Genomic DNA, 19,703 nt, shown 5'->3' with positions numbered 1-19,703 from the left:
AAAAGCAGAAAGAGAGAAAAAAAGAGAGCTAGAAAAAGGAATTAGGAAAGAAAACTGGAGATAAAGAGATCTACAAGAAGCAGCAAAGGAGAGCGAAGAGGAGAAAGAAAAAAGATCCATCTGGTGGCACTTACCGACTGCCTTTAAGGAAGCGTACTTGTTGAGCTCTTTTCCTGGTGGCTGCTGTTCATAGGGGTTGGAGATCTGGCCCAGGTTTGGGTACGAATGTGGATGGCCCATCTGCTGGAGCAGAGGAGAGGTGGGCACTGCGTTGTTCATCTGGGTGGCATCTGGAAGTGAAGACACAGAAGGAGATTGTCACAGACAGGGCAGAACCATCTACCTTCCCTCCCATCACCACATCACTGGAGACCAAAACTCTCCCCACCCTTTAGGGACGCAAGTCGCAAAACAGCAGAGGGTTCACAGATACATGGGACACAACTGAGTTCATAGTCTTCACTGGAGAGCAAATGAGGACAGGTGGGTGTTTTTCTGACATCATCTCAAAGGATGTGCTCAAAACATGTTAAACTAACATGTTAAGGTCCTTTCAGTAGAGAGGTTATTTTTGTCATTGAAATGATATTTGTATAAAAAGATGCCCAATCTCAGTAACAGTCAAAGAAATGGAAGTCAGAAGAACAATGAGAAGCCATTCCTTTGCCAACAGATTGGCAGATGTTAAAGGGATTGAAGGACATGAGTACTGGCAGAGATGCTGAGCACAGGGAGGCCTCTTAAAGCTGCTGGTGGACATGCAATTTCCTGTATTTTCAGGAAGAAATCAGGCACTGAGTATTGAAATGTAAAGCGTATGTATATGTTGACTGAACAATACCACTTTTAGCAACTGAGCCTACAGAAATAAAAGCATCAGAATGTAAGGATATTTGTTCAGAGATGTTTTTGCACCATTATTTGTAAAAATGAAAACACATACACACACAGAAACAATCTGATCTCGTATCAATATGGGAATTCTTAAATGAATTATAATACATATGATGTACATAGTATGTACACATATGATGGAATATCATTCAGGTGTTAGAAAAAATGAAGGAAAACTTGAACAGTTTCTTATGGTTTATATTGTTAAAGGGAAAAAAGGAAGCTTTAAAGGAAAGCAAATAGTATAGCATTTTTTGTTAAGTAAAATAATCTATGTGTATATTTTTGCATACTACAAGTTTGCACAAGACACAAACAAATGTAAAGACAAACAAACTAAATATTGGCTACTTGAAGGGAAATGAGATTCAAGGAAAGAGAGATTCAGGAAGGTTTTTCTGAGCTGAGATCTACAGGAAGGAGGGTTGTTATAATAGTTCAGTGTGGTGGAAGGTGGAAGATACGAGGGAGGGTATTTCAGGCAGAGGAAGCAGCATGAGCAAAAGCCGTGGAGCTGGATGGAACCCAACATGCTCAGCAACGGAAGGAATTGCCCTCTGAGCTCTGGCCATGCACAGCTAGAGAATACAGTGTAAGGAAACTGGAATGAGGTGGGGTTGGAGAGGGTGGCAGGACCCAGTGAACACTGGTAAGTGTCACCATCTTCATCCTGAGAGCAATGGGATGGATAGACAGGAGGCGAGACCCAAATGGGAATGGGTCTCGCCTCCTGTCTATCCATCCCATCACTGGGAGATAATGATGGCTCACTTTGAGGTGGAAAGTATGGGTTCCCTCTGGCTTCATGAAGCATGTGTGTCCATCCAGGTATGCACTGCGGTGGTTGCCAGTGGTGCCTTGAAAGATCCCCTTTATCTAGTATGTGAACCCATTTCCCAGCTGCTGCAAATGTTGGCTGCTAACAGCTCACAGCTGCCTTCAATACCCAGAGAATTGCTCTTGGCTGATAGGAGCCACTGCCCTGGGGTCAATATGCTTCACACACCTCATCCTCAAGTGGTCAGCAACCAATGTCCCGCTGACACTGAAGTCCAAAGACCAGCCCCTTGCCTCAACATGGGGATAACTTTATGAAATGATGATACTTCAGAGTTCACATGGACTGGGACAAGTTTAGAGTAGGAGTCAGCAAACTTTTTCTGTAAAGGGCCAGGTAGTAAGTATTTTAGACTATGTAGGCCATCAGTCTCTGCTTTAACTATTCAACTCTGCCTTTGTAGCATGAATGCAGCCCTAGACAGAAGACAGTTGACTCTTTGTATGCACAGGTTCTACACCCTTGGATTCAGCCAACTGTGAATTGAAAATAACCAGAAAAAAATTAAAAATAACAATACAATAGTAAAAAATAATACAACTAAAAATACAGTGTAACAACTATTTACATAACATTTGTGTTGTACTAGTATTATAAGTAATCTAGAGATGATTTAAAGTATATGAGAGGATGTGAGTAGGTTATATGCAAATACTATGCCATTTTTTATAAGGGACTTCAGCATCTGTTGATATTGGTATCCTTGGAGGGTCCTGAAACCAAATCCCCATGGATACCGTGGGACAACTACATAAATGGGTGTGGCTGTGTTCCAATAAAACTTTATTTACAAAAACAGGTGGTACCAAGTTTGACCCAAGGGCTATAGTTTGACAACCCCTGAATCTGGACTTTACTTGGAGCCCCATTTTTGTATGGCTCCCTAACCTTTCCTACACTGCTTCCCTCATAACCTTAGAGGTGTGTGTTTATTTGTTACCTGAAGAAAACTCCCTCAAAGTCACATGCGTCTGAACCCCTTTCCCAGGCTTTGCTTTTAGATAACTCAACCCCTGATGCATACGGAAAATGTGTGGCTTTAGAAACCAACAAACCCAAATGGAAAGAGGCAGAGATACCCTAGCTGAGGCATGAGGTTAGGGACAGTATTTTTATCACTTTACCTGCATGGGCCATCACACAAGCCCAAGTGTTAAATGGGAATGTCGCCAAACATAAGTGCCAAGTAACCCAGTCTCTGGCCAACGTCTGGAGAGATGCATGTATCCTTCTACCATGATAGCTTTTTGGCCGAGATTCAGCTGCGATGGGAGAGTCCCAGGATTAATAAAGTAACAGTAGAAAAGGTGTTGATAAGGTATGGCTTTCACCACACCTTGGAGCCCAAGATCCTCTGACATTCTCCTCTCCAAAGCCAACCCACCAGGGTTCCTGTCTGCTTCCCCTGGGCATGTCAGGCCAGCCATGTTTTGTTCCCAAGTATTGGTCCTGTGGGAAATGGCTTACTGTTAAGTTCTCATTGTATGCTGCTGCTGCTGCTGCTGCTGTGTGTGTGTGTGTGTGTGTGTGTGTGTGTGTGTGTGTTTCATGATATATTTTTTGGTGGATAGCTACTGTTTTTGTGCAAAGTCCTTATCTTAGTGACTTCCGGGGAAACACAAACTAAGACAGTTACCGTGATTGGCAGCTCATCACACAACTCAAGTGGCGATAAAGGATAAAGCAACATACCAAAGGACTTAAATGCAAGCATATTTGGCAGGTGATCTCAGGAAATACTTGTAGCAAAAGGATGGGGGAGTTAGAGAACAAGAAGAAGCAAATAAAGTGCAATGCCAAGCAAGATGCAATGTGAGCGACTGGAGTTTAATTCCACTCTGGAATTCTGGTAAATCGTATTGAATGCATGCCTCAAAATTATGTCACCCCAAGGGCAAAGGACCCCTTAGTATTTACACACAAACTCCTATTAGTCATTGGTTGAGAGCTGCTTCCGGGAGATGTTAATTCGTTAGCACTGGCAACTTCCCATGTTCACAGGCAAAGCTAGCTCCAGTGGCCAGAGATACCCTCGCTCAGGGATGTAAGAGCTGGCAGTTGAAAAGCAGGTGAGTATGTGCCCAGCTAGCGAGGGCTCACGGTGCTATACAGTAATTCAGACCCCTGGCCATGGAAGCGAGCATGGAGCCTGAATCAAACCAATCCCAATACCTCCTTCTTATAATGATGATTGGACCAGAGGAGAGCATGTGATCTATGCTGGGCCAATCAGAGTTCTTCCATCTTCCATCATCTTTTCTACTTGGAACCATTGGAGTCAAACAACGAAAAGGCCATGAAGTCAAGTGAATTTGAACCTACCATGTGGTGAAAATCTTTCTTCATTGTTAAAGAATAAGAATCACACCCACAGGAAAGCAGCTGAGGAGAGAGAGAAGCCCCTTTCTAAAGAGTGTATTTTGTGGCTCCTGGCTCCTGCCACTTGCAATGTAGAGTTCTGACTAAGGCAATTGTTGTCTGGATTTCCTCTGGGAAGCTGAAACTGACCAGAGGGAAGGCTGTCCATGGGGCAAACCCAGGTACTGCCTCGAGATGGAAAATGCATTGCCCCTCAGTTTTCTACAGAGCTACAGCAGAAATTTCAAACAACAATTTGGCTGACTCGTGCATAGAGCGTGCGCAAGGACATTAGTAAGCTAACTAATGTCTCAATGGTAGGCCCCCCTACCCCTGGAAATACATCCCAAACAGTAGACTGTCTAATTAAAGATTTGAACCTTCAAAGCCTATTATCCTCCAGTATAAGTCCTTTCTCTCATCTGTTTGATCCGTCAGTCTCAGACTCAACCTACTAGGCTCAAACCCCGTGTCCAGGTCTGCCAGAGAAAATACTAAACACTTCGTTAAAGAAAAAAAATAATTCTACAGAGATGTTCCTCACTGAATATGTTGGGACACACTTTTATATTATTAAACAGAATACATGATATTCCATTATAAAGTATTTGCTTTTAGATTATTTCTCCCAAGTCCTGAGACACCTCAGGGGCAGTGAGTAGTTACTTAATATAAGTAGGCACAACCATAATACACCACCAAAGCGATCCCTCTCAAAATAAGTGAGACCATCCAGAAGTTGCATTTCCAGTTTCACATTAAGAACCACATAAAGCAAATTTCTGGCAGTTTTAGATAGCCATTTTGTGCTAGCTTCCAGGCACTGAATATTCAGAAATATTAACATCCAGTTTCAGGGCAGCAAACAAAATTTATTAAACAGACATTTGTGACTAGGTTTTCTAAATGTCATTTTCTTTTCACTGGACAGGAAGATAGAGACCAGACCTGGCAACCCAGTTACTTTGTGAGTTTTCCACAAATATATTCAGCTAGGGAGGAGAAACAAAAAAAAAAAAGCAGATTGGAGATAAGCCCAGGTTGGAATCCAAGAAAACTAGAACAATAGGGTGAGTGAAAAAATGCAGCATGAATGAGAACTAGGTTATAATCTGCAAATCCTGCCCTTGCCAAGTTGAGAGAAGAAATATGCATGTGTGTACATGTGTGTATATATGTATGTATGCATATGTACATACACATACAAGTATATATATATGCATATACACACAAGTATATATGTATGCATATACACACATATATTAATTTTTTTTTTGAGATGGAGTCTCACTCTGTCGCCCAGTCTGGAGTGCAGTGGAGTGGTGTCAGCTCACTGTGACCTCCGCCTCCCAGGTTCAAGTGATTCTCCTGCCTCAGCCTCCCAAGTAGCTGGGATTACAGGCATGTGCCACCAAGCCCGACTAATTTTTGTATTTTTAGTAGAGAAGGGGCTTCTGGATCCATGTTGGCCAGGCTGGTCTTGAACTCCTGACCTCAGGTGATCTGCCCGCCTTGGCCTCCCAAAGTGCTGGGCTTACAGACATGAGCCACCTCGCCCGGCCCGCATATATAATTTCTTTTCCACAGTCATAGCAATAGATGGAATCCAGTAACATGTCTCACTCTCAGAAGTTCCCTTCTAGACATTCCCCATCCCCAGAGATATCTTACCCACCTCTGTGGAAAGGTACTCCTTATCCAATGCCACAAGAAAATTCCCCCCTTCACCCATTATAAGCGCAACTCATTATGACCCTTCGAAATAATGAATGAAGACTTGCCCTTCTGTGATGCTGTTTTTCCATGCAGACCCTTGGTCCACAAACGACAAATTGATGGTGTCCTGTGCTCTCCTTCCTAAGACAGAGAAGGAGCCTGGTATATCCAACAATCGTCTTCAAAGAAGGTTAAGATACAATTACTCATTGGAAGCATCTGGCAGACTTGCGCCAAGGTAACTACCGTGTAACTCCTGTTGTTATGTGGTATATCTTAGTTATTAAACAGGGAAATAAAATAGATGCAACTCAGAGCCACTTAAGGTAAAAATGCTCAGTTATAAATACTGAGAGAATGCTCCAAGTTTCTCCATGCAGAAGAGACAAATATTAACTGTCAGAAACTAGACCATTCTGGCTCATCTTAAAGGAAAGACAACATAGTGACTCCTTCAAAGCATATCCCAAGGAGGAATAGCCCAGAAAGGCACTAGATGGTCAAATAGTGTTGTTTTGTCGAGCACACACCATGTTCCAGACAGTAGGAAAAGAGCTTCTCATGCTCTCTCTCTCTCTATATATATATACACGTGTGTGTGTGTGTGTGTGTATGTACAGAGAGAGAGATACAGTTTCACTCTGTCACCCAGGCTGGAGTGCAGTGGCATGATCTCAGCTCACTGCAATCTCCACCTCCCAGGTTCAAGTGATCCTCCCATCTCAGCCTCCGAGTAGCTGGATTACAGGCGTGAACCACCATGTCCGGCTAATGTTTGTATTTTTAGTGGAGATATGGTTTCGCCATGTTGGCCAGGCTGGTCCTGAACTCCTGACCTCAGGTGATCTGCCTGCCTCAGTCTCCCAAAGTGCTGGGATTACAGGCGTAAGCCACCGCTCCTGGCCTCAAACAATAAATTTTTTAAACAAACTCTTTACTATGAAACGGTTTTAGATTTACAAAAGTACTGCAAAGATAGTACAGAGAGTTCCTGTATCCTCCAGACCCAGTTTCCCTATTATTAACATATTAGTGTGGTACATTTGTTACAGTGAATGAATCAATTTTGATATGTTACTATTAACTAAAGCCCACACTTTATTTGGGTTTCCTTAGTTTTTACCTAATGTCCATCTTTTCTGTTTCAAAATATCTAGGTACCACATTAAACTTAGAATTTAGTCATATCTCTTTAGATTCCTCTTGCCTGTGACAGTTTCTCAGACTTTCCTGTTTTGATGACTTTGACAGTTTTGAGGGGTACAGGGTCAGATATCTTGTAGAATGGACTTTTTTTTTTTCTTTTCTTTTCTTTTTTTTTTTGAGACGGAGTCTTGCTCTGTCGCCCAGGCTGGAGTGCAATGGCGCAATCTCGGCTCACTGCAAGCTCCGCCTCCTGGGTTCACGTCATTCTCCTGCCTCGGCCTCCCGAGTAGCTGGGACTACAGGCGTGTGCCACCTCGCCCAGCTAATTTTTTGTATTTTTAGTAGAGACGGGGTTTCACCGTCTTAGCCAGGATGGTCTCGATCTCCTGACCTCGTGATCCGCCCACCTCGGCCTCTCAAAGTGCTGGGATTACAGGCGTGAGCCACTACACCCGGCCTTTTTTTTTTTTTTTTTTTTTTTTTTTTTTTTTTTTTTTTTTTTTTTTTGAGAGAGAGTCTTGCTCTGTCCCCCAGGCTGGAGTGCAGTGGTGCAATCTCAGCTCGCTGCAGCCTCTGCCTCCCGGGTTCAAGCGATTCTCCTGCCTCAGCCTCCCGAGTAACTGGCACCACAGGCACACACCACCACACCTGGCTAATTTTTTTATTTTTAGTAGAGACAGGGTTTCACCATGTTGGCCAAGCTGATCTTGAACTCCTGACCTCAGGTGATCTGCCTGCCTCGGCCTCCCAAAGTGGTGAGATTACAGGCGTGAGCCACCACGCCTGGCCAAACGGAATTTGTCTCATATTTTTCTCATGATTAGATTGGGGTTATGGGTTTGGGAGTGAGGGGAATCACTGAGGTGAAGTGACATTCTCATCATAACATAGCAAAAATACGTACTATAATGACTCATCGCTATTGATGTTAAACTATTGCCTGGCTTAGGAAGTGTTGGACAGATTTCTCCTCTATAAAATTATTCTATTTTCCCCTTTTTTCATATTTTACTCTTTGGAAAGAAGTCACTGTGTGCCATTCACACTGTATCTAAGGAGTAGGGGTTATGCTCTACCTCCTTGAGTGGAAGAAATATCTACATAAACTATTTGGAATTATTCCTCATGGAAGATTTGTCTCTTCTTCCTCATTTATGTATTGATTCAATCATGTATTCATATCAGTGTAGACACATGGATATGAATTTTATACCTTGGGTTATAATCCACTACCACTTTATTTTGTTTTGTTGCTCAGATTGTTCCAAATTTGGGAATCAGAAACTATTTCAATTGTCTCCTTTGACAGATTCCCCTCATTTTTAAACTTTCTAACTTTCTGGCAATACAAGATTCCCCAGGCTCATCTTGTATAGATTTGTTATCCTGGTCCAAGAATCAACCATTTCTTCAAGGAGCCTGGTTCATTTTATTGGAGAATAATATTAGAAACCAAAATCTGGGTGCCAGGTGTGCTGGTTTTTTCTACTCCCTCTATGCTGACAAGGTAAGGGAATTTAGATATGTATGCTAATATATGTATATACACACATATCTACAAAAATTTACAGAGGCAACTATCCGTGTCTATATTGACCTAAGCATGAAGTCATCCTGATGTCTCCAACTCTAACTCACTGTCAGATGAATCATTCTAGCTTCCTCCCTCGATTATCTGTAACCTCCCACTCCAAGAATAATAAACCTGGCTCCCATTATCCACCATCCATTTGTTACTTGTTCAATTCCAGTACATAATTATAGCAATATCAGAATTGTTAACCCATATCCTCATGGGACACAACTTTATCAACTAGAACACAGTGCTTATGGACTATGTATTTTTTAAGTTATTAATGTGTTTTTCTCTTCTTGTCTTCCTGAGTGTGTGGGCTTGGCTCTGGATGGCCCATGACTTCCATATGCCTGGGTAGGGTTGAGGAATTGAGATTTATTACAGAAGTAACACAAAAAATGATGATATTGATAATGATGAGGAAGGTGAAGACACACTTGTATACATAATAAACATAAAGGGGTTATGAGGTACCCCACACTATTCCATATACTAACTAATCGAATTATCCCAGGCATCCTTATGAGATACTATTATCAACTCCATTTTATAGAGGAGAAAACCAAGGCACAGAGAGGTTTGGCCCAAAGTTACATCACTGGAAACAGCAGAGCCAAGCTTTGAACCTGACAGTCTGACTCTAGAATCTGTGGACTTAGGCACTTCCTTATTGCTGCTGAAGGAGGTAAGATTCAAATCTCTAACATTCAGAAATGATTTGGCAGCCAGACAGTAATACAATGTGAAGTCACGCACATTTGGAAGACATTTGTCTTTGGAAGGTGTTTTGTTCTAATTTTTTTTTTTAATCTCCACCTTTCGGCATATTAAGGACCACACTTGGTTGGCAAGACCACAGGATTTTTACAAGAATGGACCAGAGAGGAATGGGATGAGATGTCTGACTCCTCCAGTTCTTGGGGGGATGTGAGAAGGAAAAGAAAGAGAGAGGAGGAAGACTAAGATCATGTCACCGACTTTCCCTCTTTGGGTTTCAGATGCAGGGTAGGGGAGGAATGTTGGATGAGTTGTGGGAAATGCTTGAGGCAGGAGTCTCTTGTCCTGCTTCCTTTGAGACTCTAGCAGGAGCTCATAGTGAAGCTCTGAGCTGTCACAGGGCAGCTGAGCCAGTTAAGAAACAGAGGGATATAATCTAACCAAAAGGTTGCCTGGTTGGCACTCCCCAATAACTCTGAGATACCAGATACCCCAAGAGCTGGGGTCTTACCACAGAACCTGCCACTATGGGGCAATGGGCCCTACACAGTTGTGTGGACTGGGTTTCCTTCCACTTCATTCTCCCTCCTTTCTCTCCTAAGCAGATGGTTATCACAGACTAACTCAGACAAAACTCATGTGCTCAGAAAGACCAAATTGGTCAGGCGCGGTGGCTCACGCCTGTAATCACAGCACTTTGGGAGTCCAAGGTGGGTGGATCGCCTGAGGTCAGGAGTTCGAGACCAGCCTGACCAACATGGAGAAACTCCATCTCTACTAAAAAATACAAAAATTAGCCGGGCATGGTAGCTGTAATACCAGCTACTCGGGAGGCTGAGGCAGGAGAATCGCTTGAACCCAGGAGGCAGAGGTCACAGTGAGCTGAGATTATGCCACTGTGCTCCAGCCTGAGCAACAGAGCAAGACTCCATCTAAAAAATAAAAAGGCCAAATAAAAAGGAAAAGGCACATTAACCATGTAAAAACAACTTTCCCTCACATCTCTTAAGTAAAACCATCCTATTTTACAAATAAGGAAAACAAAGCTCAGAGAGGCTGAGTGCCCAAAGCCACACAGCATGTTATAACAGTATCAGGATTCGATGCCAAGGTTGTCTGTTGGCAAAACTGATGTTTCCTCCACCAAGCTAGGTTGCCCCCAGAATGGATCAAGAAGAGCCTGGAAGTTCAGCATTGAACCACGCATTGAACCACCTCTGTGGACAGAAACTTCCTTCTGTCTTGAATAACTTCCTTCTTCCTGCAAAATTTCCCAGTCAGATGAGAAAACTGCTGGCCAGATCTATGCTTTTTTGTTTCTTCTTCTCCTTCTTCTTCTCCTCCTCCTTCTTGTTCTTCCTCTTCCTCCTCTTCCTCCTCCTCTTCTCCTCCTCTTCCTTCTTTCTTCTTCTTCTCTTTTTTTTGAGATGGAGTCTTGCTCTGTAGCCCAGACTGAAGTGCAATGGTGCTATCTCAGCTCACTGCAACCTCCACCTCTGGGGTTTAAGTGATTGCCCTGCTTCAACCTCCCAAGTAGCTGGGACCAAAGGTGCGTGCCACCACGCCCGGGTAATTTTTTGTATTTTTAGTAGAGATGGGGTTTCACCGTGTTAGTCAGGATGGTCTCGATCTCCTGACCTCGTGATCCACCCGCCTCGGCCTGTTTCTTCTATCCAGAGAACAGAACTTACTGTTCTATGCAGATAATAAACAAGTTTCCTCCCAGATTAGAAATACCCTGCTTCCTGGTGGAACCTACCTATGTGCTTGCCTCTTCAGCTTGGTTCATCCATCCATTCTTCCTCACATATTTTAGTGTCTATGTTGTTCCAGGCATTGTGCTTGGTTAACGATTCCTAGCTCTTATACCACTTACTAAAGAATTTCATAAAATTTTTCCAAAGCTTTCTTTTTCAAATTTTATTTATTTTAGATACATATTTGTGCATATTTGTTACATGGGCATATTATATAAAGGTCAGGGTCGGGGTCCTAGTGTAGCCATCACCCAAATAGTGAACATTGTACCTGAAAGGTAATCTTCAACACTCACTCCTTTCCCATCCACCTCCCTTTTGGAGTCCCTAGTATCTGTGATTTCCATCTTCATGTCCCTGCATACCTACTGTTTAGCTTCCATCCATAAGTGAGAACATGCAGTATTTTATTTTCTGTTTCTGAGTTAGTTCACTTAGAAAAATGGCCTCCAGCTCCTTCCATGTTGCTGCAAAGGACATGATTTCATTCTTTTTCATGGCTGCATAGCATTCCATGGTGTGTATATACCACATTTTCTTTATCCAGTCAACTGTTGATGAGCACATCAACAGTTTCCAACCCTCACTCCTTCCACTTCATTAGTTCCATAACTTTGCTATTGTGAATAGTGCTGCGATGAACATACAAGTACTGGTGTCTTTTTTGTATAAAATTCTACTAAAGCTTTCAATACTCAAGAGGGACCATGCTTTTGCCTAGCCCATGAGGCCACACTGGTCCTGCCCAGGGACCTTCTTCATCTCCACTGTTTGCAACACACCTTCTATACCCTATGATGTGGCCTCAGCCATCTCTCTCTCTACAGACAGCACGATCCAGGACAACATAATGAAATAAGAGTGGAGTTTTTAGTCAGTCCATTTTGGACTCAAATTTTTGCTCTCCCACTTACCAACAGCATCTTTGGGTGTCTTATAAAGCCTATATAAGCCTCAGTCTTCTAAGCTCTAAATTGGGACCACAACAGCTTCCTCATGGGGTCACTGTGAGGTTCAAATACATTATGAACATCATGCTTAGCAACGCACTGAAACATAGTAAGCACCCAACATATGGTAGCTAAAGCTTGATTGCCTCCAATTGTTTGGAAAGCCAAGACAACATAACAGGTGGCCATGAGGAAAAGAGGATGTTAGGTTTCCATAAGGTCCTCTCTGGGCTCAGAATTCTTGGACATAGTCTAGATTGTTCCATTGCCTCAAAACCAGACTAATGACAGGGAATGGGCAGGAGATGTCCCTGCTGGGGCCAATTGCACTAGTTAGTCTCATAAGAACAAAAAAGGAGAATAGACATTCAGAAATCAGAACAGAGCTCTGGCTTTTAGCACTGTTTTTCTTTCTAACCTTTCCAAATCTTTATGCCAGCAACCTTTTTCAGGGAAAACCTTAAAATTATGGTTTGAAATACCATGTAGGTTTTTTTCTGTCCACAAGCAAGGAAAAAAGAAGTATCCAATCCAACTCAAAATTACCCTGAATTTGTCAAAAGAGAACATAGCAGGCTAGGCTTACATCAGAAAAGGTTTATGTAGAAGGAGAATTGAATCTTATTGAATCTTGGTGGCAGAGAGACCAGCAGGAATTTGCAACAAAGAAAAAAAAAAACACATATATAATCATAAAACCTTTGGAAAATGAGGCATTGATGTTACCCAAGAGTTTATATCTTTAAGCATGAAAACTTAAAAAAAAATTTTGAACCATTTAGGATGGAAATATTTTAAAACTAGAGTTGTTAAATATTTATTTAATGCTCACTTTCAGCCAGTTTTTATGCAGGCTCTGGGGGACAGAGATTCATTTCAAAATCCCGGTTGTGCTGCAAACAGATAACAGTCTAGGGTAGGAGGCAGATCCGCAGCATGGCGGGATACATGAAGAACTAGTTGCAACCAGCAACAGTGAATACTGTGAAGAAGCAAAACAGAGGTTCCCGCGCCAGCACAAGAGAGGGCCACCTAATCCAGTTTTAGAAGGCAGGGGGCCTTGTTCATCTATATTCTGCAAGAGTTTCAAAGGCAGCAAAAAGAAGAGGAGGAGTTCCATTTTGATTTGAAGTAGCATCATGTATATGTGGACAAAGAAACCACAATGTATTGTTATCAGTTCTGAAACAGAACATCCCTAACGTCCCATAACTCACCCTTGGTGGCTCAGCATCATCATTCTAAAGACTAAAGGGTGTTTTGCATATTCTCACTCATAGGTGGAAATTGAACAATGAGAACACATGGACACAGGAAGGGGAATATCACACTCTGGGGACTGTTGTGGGGTGGGGGGGGGAGGGATAGCATTGGGAGATATACCTAATGCTAGATGACAAGTTAGTGGGTGCAGCGCACCAGCATGGTACATGTATACGTACGTAACTAACCTGCACAATGGGCACATGTACCCTAAACTTAAAGTATTAAAAAAAAAAAAAGACTAAAGGGTGTTTTATGCCCAAAGCAGCCACTTCATCCAATTTAATGAGATACTATTAACAGGAGATGTTTGCCTCTTCACTCAATAGCCCCAGCCTGCTATGGCTGTTTAGTTTCTGCCCCTTCTCTTCTCCTCCCTCTGCGTCCCTCTCCTCCTAATTCCTTCTATCTATCGTGTAGTCTTCCTTTGTCTTCCATCATTGTCAGTCTGTTTTACCAGCCACATAGTGAGAGGCAGCCTTCTTTACTCGCAGTTCTAATGTGTTAGGAAATTAGAAACCAGATACTCAAGCTCGTTAGGATAAATTGTCATGTAACAATTAACCATATGTAAAAATACAGTTTTCTTCTGTAAAATCCTCTGCTCTCCTTTATGTTTTCCCCAAACTAACTCTGAGCCATCTTTCAGGTCTCAGCTTAAACACACGCCTTCCACTTCATTCTCTCTCCTTTCTCTCCAAAGCAGATGGTTACCACAGGCTAACTCAGACAAAAGTCGTGTACTCAGAAAGGCCAAATAAAAAGGCACATTAACCACGTAAAAACTTTTTACCCTCATATCTCTAAGTATAACAATTCTATTTTACAAAGAAGGAAAACAAAGCTCAGAGAAGCTGAGTGGCTTTCCCAAAGTCACACAGCATTTTGTAACAACATCAGGATTCGATGCCAGGTTTGTGTGATGGCAACATCGATGTTTCTTCCGTCAAGCTAAGCTGCCCCTAGCACATATCAGGAAGAATCTGGAGGTTCAGCATTGAGCCACCTCTATGGAATGAAACTTCCTTCTGCCTTGAGCATCTTCCTTCTACCATGCCCACCAACCGACCTCCCTAATCTTCATCCCCTCACTAAATACTCCTGTAGCTCCCTGTATTCATCTGCTAAGGTAATATAACAGAGAACAACAAATGGAGTGGCTTAAACAATGGAAATATATCTATAATCTCACAGTCCCCAGAGCTAGAAGTCTGAGGTCATGGTATTAGCAGGGATAGTTCCTTGGGAGGGTTCTTCACGATTCTCTCCTAGCTTCTGATGGTTACCTGGCAACCTTTGACATTTCTTGGCTTGGGGATCTCTGCTTCTGTCTTCACATGGCATTCTCTATGTGTGTCTGCGTCCAAATTTCCCTTTGTTATAAGGAGACCAGTCATATTGGATTAGGGACTCATTCTACTCCAGTGTGGCTTCATCTCAACTAATTGCATCTGCAGTTACCCCAAATAAAGTCACATTCTGGGGGTACTGGGTGATAGGACTTCAATATAATATTATATTGTAACATTCCTTTTCCTTTTCTTCCTTACTCACATTAATACTTTCATTTATTTTCAGTTCCTGTTTTCCTCATACCTTTTTTATTTTTTTTTTGAAACAGGGTCTTGCTCTGTCACCCAGGCTGCAGTGCAGTGGCGCAATCATAGCTCACAGCACCCTCGACTTCCTAGGCTCAAGCGATCCTCCCACCTCAGCCTGCTGAGTTGCTGGGACTACAGACATGCACCAGCATGCCTGGCTGATTTTTTTATTTTTGTAGAGACGGGGTCTTGCTGTGTTTCCAAGGCTGGTCTCGAACTCCTAGGCTCAAGACATCCTCTCACGTTGGCCTCTGAAAGTGCTGGCATTACAGGCATAAGCCATTGTGCCCAGCCTCCCCACACCTTTCTGAGGTCAGGACGGATGTCCATCTCCTTCATCATTCCATTTCCAGTGCTTAGCCTCACTCCTTACTGGATCTGAATTCTAACCCAGGAAAGGAAGAGAAAAAGAAAATGTTTTGCAGACACCTGCTGTGTCAAGGCAGTTTGCAAGGTGCTTTACCTAAAAGTCAGACATTGCTCCAAGAAAAATGCATGAGCTTTCATGGACTGGGTTAGCAACAACATTTTGGTTGCTCTGAAATATGTTTGCTCTTTTTTGGAGTGTGTGTGCAGTGGGTAAGTGTTTTGTTTATGGACCATTTGATGCCTGGGACAGCAAATGACAACACAAAAGGAAAGCAATATAACAAATGAGAAAAATGAGGCTCAGCTTTTCCCCCAAAATAAAGATACTACATTGATCAGGTAATAACACAGCACACTTCCCCCACGGTTGGAGGATGAAACGTGATCTACAGCAAGTCTCTAGGAGGGAACATCTCTACTCAGGGGTTGGAGGAACCTGTAGACAATCCCATATCAGGATTTATTCATGAAATGTTCACTGTGCGTCATCTAGGTTGAAGCTGCACATGGTCAGCGTGTGGAAGCATGCTACTTTGTCGATAACCTTGTACATTTTGTCCACTCACAACTCCACTGAAGTTAGGGTGCAAATCTCCCCACTTTGCTTTGAAATTTCATTTTTAAGGATCTGTCAGAAAAAGTATAAGTGAATGGTTATGAAATTCACAGCAAAGGTCACTATCATCGGCCTTACTCTTTTCTAGACCTTCAAGAGTTCCCCAGATGGGCTGGGCGCAGTGGCTCACACCCGTAATCCCAGCACTTTGGGAGGCAGGGGTGGGTGGATCACTAGACATCAGGAGTTTGAGATCAGCCTGGCCAACATGGGGAAACCTCATCTCTACTAAAAATACAAAAATTAGCCCAGTGTGGTGGTGCACGTCTGTAGTTCCAACTATTCAGGAGGCTGAGACAGGAGAATCGCTTGAACACAGGAGGTGGAGGCTGCAGTGAGCTGAGATTGTGCCACTGCACTCCAGCCTGGGTGATAGAGCAAGACTCTCCCTCAAAAAAAAAAAAAAAAAAAAAAAAGAAAAGAAAAGAAAAGAAAAGAAGCCTTCTCTGTCCCTCAAGGTGCCAATCCCACCTCCTGAGAAGTTTTGAGATAGTGAGACTGTGAAGACAGAATGGGTCATGCAGAGCCAGAGAACTTGGGTTGCAATCCTGCCCCAGCAATGCATAAGTTGTCAGGCCATAGGCAAATTAATTAGCCTTCCAGAGTCTGCTAGGGCACATGGAATGGGGGAAACGGGGAAGTCAGTGCTGCTGCATGCGAAACACAGGTCAACCAAAGAACTGAAAGCAGCATCTCGAAGTGGTATTTGCAGACCCGCGTTCACAGCAGCACTCTTCACAACAGCCAGGAGGTGGTAGCAACCCACGTGTCCATCAACAGATGAATGGATAAACAAAATGTAGTCTGCTCATCCAGTGGAATACAACTGAGCTTTAAAAGGAGGGAAGCTCTGACCCATGCCATGATATGGACAAATCTTGACAACATTATTTATGCTAAGTGAAATTAGCCAGTCACAGAAAGACTAAATACTGTATGATTTAATTTCTGTGAGGTCCCTGGAGTAGTCAAATTCATAGAGATGGAAAGTAGAATGGTTACCAGGGGCTGGAGAAGCGGGGATTGGGATTTATTATTCAGCAATGCAGAGTTTCATTTTGGGAAGATGAAAAAGTTCTGGAAATTGGTTGCACAACAGTGCGAATGTACTAAACTCTACTGAAATGTACACTTAAAAATGGTTAAGATGGATGGCTGGGCATGGTGGCTTCACGCCTGTAATCTCAGCACTTTGGGAGGCAGAGGCGGGTGTATCACGAGGTCAGGAGTTCGAGACCAGCCTGACCAACATGGTGAAATCCCATCTCTACTAAAAATACAAAAATTAGCCGGGTGTGGTGGCATGCACCTGTAATTCCAGCTACTCAGGAGGCTGAGGCAGGAGAATTGCTTGAACCCAGTAGGCAGAGGTTGCAGTGAGCCGAGATCGCACCACTGCACTCCAGCCTGGGTGACAGAGCAAGACTCCATCTCAAAAAAAAAAAAAAAAGGTTAAGATGGTAAATTTCATGTTATTTTTTTCCCCACAATTTCACACATACACACACACACACACAACAATGTGCTTCACATACATGTCCTTTATTCTCAAACCCATTCAATAAACCAGGCATTATTGTATTCATTTTGAAGATAAGAAAACAGAGGCAAAGGGAGGCTGTGAGTCACTTATTCAAGGTCACAAGCCTCAGAGACACAATCAGCTTCATCCAAAGCAAATGTTCTCTCTGTCCCAGCCAATTCGCTACCATGGAGTTCAAGGTAGGGTAAAATGAGATATGTCCTGAGAATATCACCCTTAGTGCTTGGCATGCGGAAGTGCTCTGCAATGTTAGATCCTATCTCGTTTCCCTATAACATTTCCAGTTTTACAAAACTCAGTCCTTGATTAAAACAACCTAGCCATTTTATTTTCCTCTGAAAATGCTCAGGGTGGTGATTGTTGAGTAAATCAAATCCTTTCTAATTAGAGATTGGGCAAATTTATTCATGAACAACTCACTTATCAAATAATCACCATGTGTCCATCCTAGGCTAGGCATCATTCTGGGTACTGAGGAAAGAAAAATGGTCAAGACTCACTCCTGCCTTTGAGAATCTCAGAGTCCAGTGAGGGAAACAGGTAAACAATTTCCTTGTAACACATGTTAGGTTATTAAAAAGCAGGTACAAAGAGAGATTAGAGGCAACATCTGTTTCAAATTGGGGCTTGCCTTTTTGTAATCCCTCCTATGCCAAATTTCTAAAAATGTTAATCAAGATATAAAAAATGGCCCAGGCTTGGAGGTCCATGACTATAATAGTAGCACTTTGGGAGGCTGAGGTGGGAAGATCACTTGAAGCCAGGAGTTCAACACCAACCTAGGCAGCATAGCAAGACCCCCGTCTCTACCAAAAAAATTTTTAAGTAGCCAGGCATGGTGTCATGTCCCTGTAGTCCCAGCTACTTGGGAGACTGAGGCAGGAAGATCACTTAAGCCCAGGAGTTTGATGCTACAATGAACTATGATTGTGCCACTGCTCTCTAGCCTGGGTGATAGAGCAAGACCCTGTTTCTAAGAACAAGCAAACTAAGATATAAAAAACATTAAAATGCATAAATAATACAAAAATGAGTTATCACTATATATCTGTAAGAATACAAAAAAATGCAAAGCAGAAACCAAAACACAAATCTGACAATGCCAAGCCTCAATTTAGGATATGTAGCAAGTGAAACTCTTGCACCTTGCTGTTGGGAATGTAAAATGCTACAGCTGTTTTGGGAAAATAGTTTCTTTTAAAGTTAGACATATACTTACAATATGATCCTCCAATCCCACTGCTAGGTAATCAAGAGAAATAAAAAATTGTATTTACACAAAGCCTGTGTACAAATGTTTAAAGTGGATTTATTCATAATTGCCAAAAACTGAGCACAATACAAATATCCTTCAATGGTGAATTCATAAACACACTGTGGTACATCCATACAAACAAATTACACTCAGGAATTAAAAATGAATGGACTGTTATTAATACATGCATCATGCTAAGTTAGAGAAGCCAGACTCGAATGCCAGATACTGTCTGATTCAATTTATAAGACATTCTGGAAAAGACAAAATTATAGGGACAGAAGACAGAGCAGTGGCTGCCAGGTCCATCCACAAAGGCCATAAAAGTGCAGACCAAAGGAATTGGTGGTGGGGGAACTACCACCACTACTTTGTGTCTTGATTGCAGTGGTAGTTACAGCACTCTATGAATTTGTCAAAACTCATAGAACCATCCCCAAAAGAATGAATTTTACTGTATGTAAATCATAAAGTAAATTTAAAAAGTTTTTTAAAAATATGCAAAGACATCACCCTACTTAGAAACGTAGAGTAACTGCTGGTGTTCCAGAAACAGTGAGAGCTCTCTGAAATATGGAGCTTAAATGGGATTAGCTTAAGATGGGAATCCATAGCCCAGGATCTGAGGCAGAAAGTACAGCTGCAGAAGATAGGCTCAAACATCCCAGCGGTGATAGAGTCTGGAAACAAAAGCAGGTGAGGACATTTACAGGTGATTAGTTATATGAGGCAGTGGAATGGAAATAGGTGGGTAAATAGATTGAAAACCATCCTGCCTCTTCCCAAACCATCTGGCTTCTCAATTTAGTGAGGCAGCTACTATGACTGAGAGTTCTTGGATTGGAGGGACAGAACAATCCTCTGGGTAGAGGAGGGTGCTTAGAAAAAACTGCCCCCACCCAGAAGACCACCTGCCCAACCGTCTCCTGAGTGACATTTCCTGTCCCTCCCCCAGAGTGTGGATAAGAAACTGCCAGTAATAAGAGTTTCTGTCCGCCCCTGCCACAAGAACATAATGTTAACAAATCCAGCAGAGTCAACAAGGAACCACAATCACAAAACTTCACATCCAATCCATGGTCACTAACTGCATAATACCAACAC

General features: G+C 42.5%; 1 protein-coding gene across 2 annotated transcripts in view; it reads right to left on the bottom strand.

Annotated features, from left to right (window-relative positions):
• SHISA9 (shisa family member 9) overlaps positions 1–19,703 on the bottom strand; it is a 339,485-nt gene that overhangs the window by 36,946 nt on the left and 282,836 nt on the right. For both annotated transcript variants that reach the window (XM_009430326.4, XM_016929450.3), the window contains exon 3: positions 135–290. In XM_009430326.4, coding sequence (XP_009428601.2) covers positions 135–290 — 156 coding nt within the window. The remainder of the gene's footprint in view (positions 1–134; positions 291–19,703) is intronic.

This window comes from Pan troglodytes, chromosome 18 (genome assembly GCF_028858775.2).
Source record: "Pan troglodytes isolate AG18354 chromosome 18, NHGRI_mPanTro3-v2.0_pri, whole genome shotgun sequence".
Classification (NCBI taxonomy): Eukaryota; Metazoa; Chordata; class Mammalia; order Primates; family Hominidae; genus Pan; species Pan troglodytes.
This window is presented reverse-complemented; position numbering and strand designations above follow the sequence as displayed.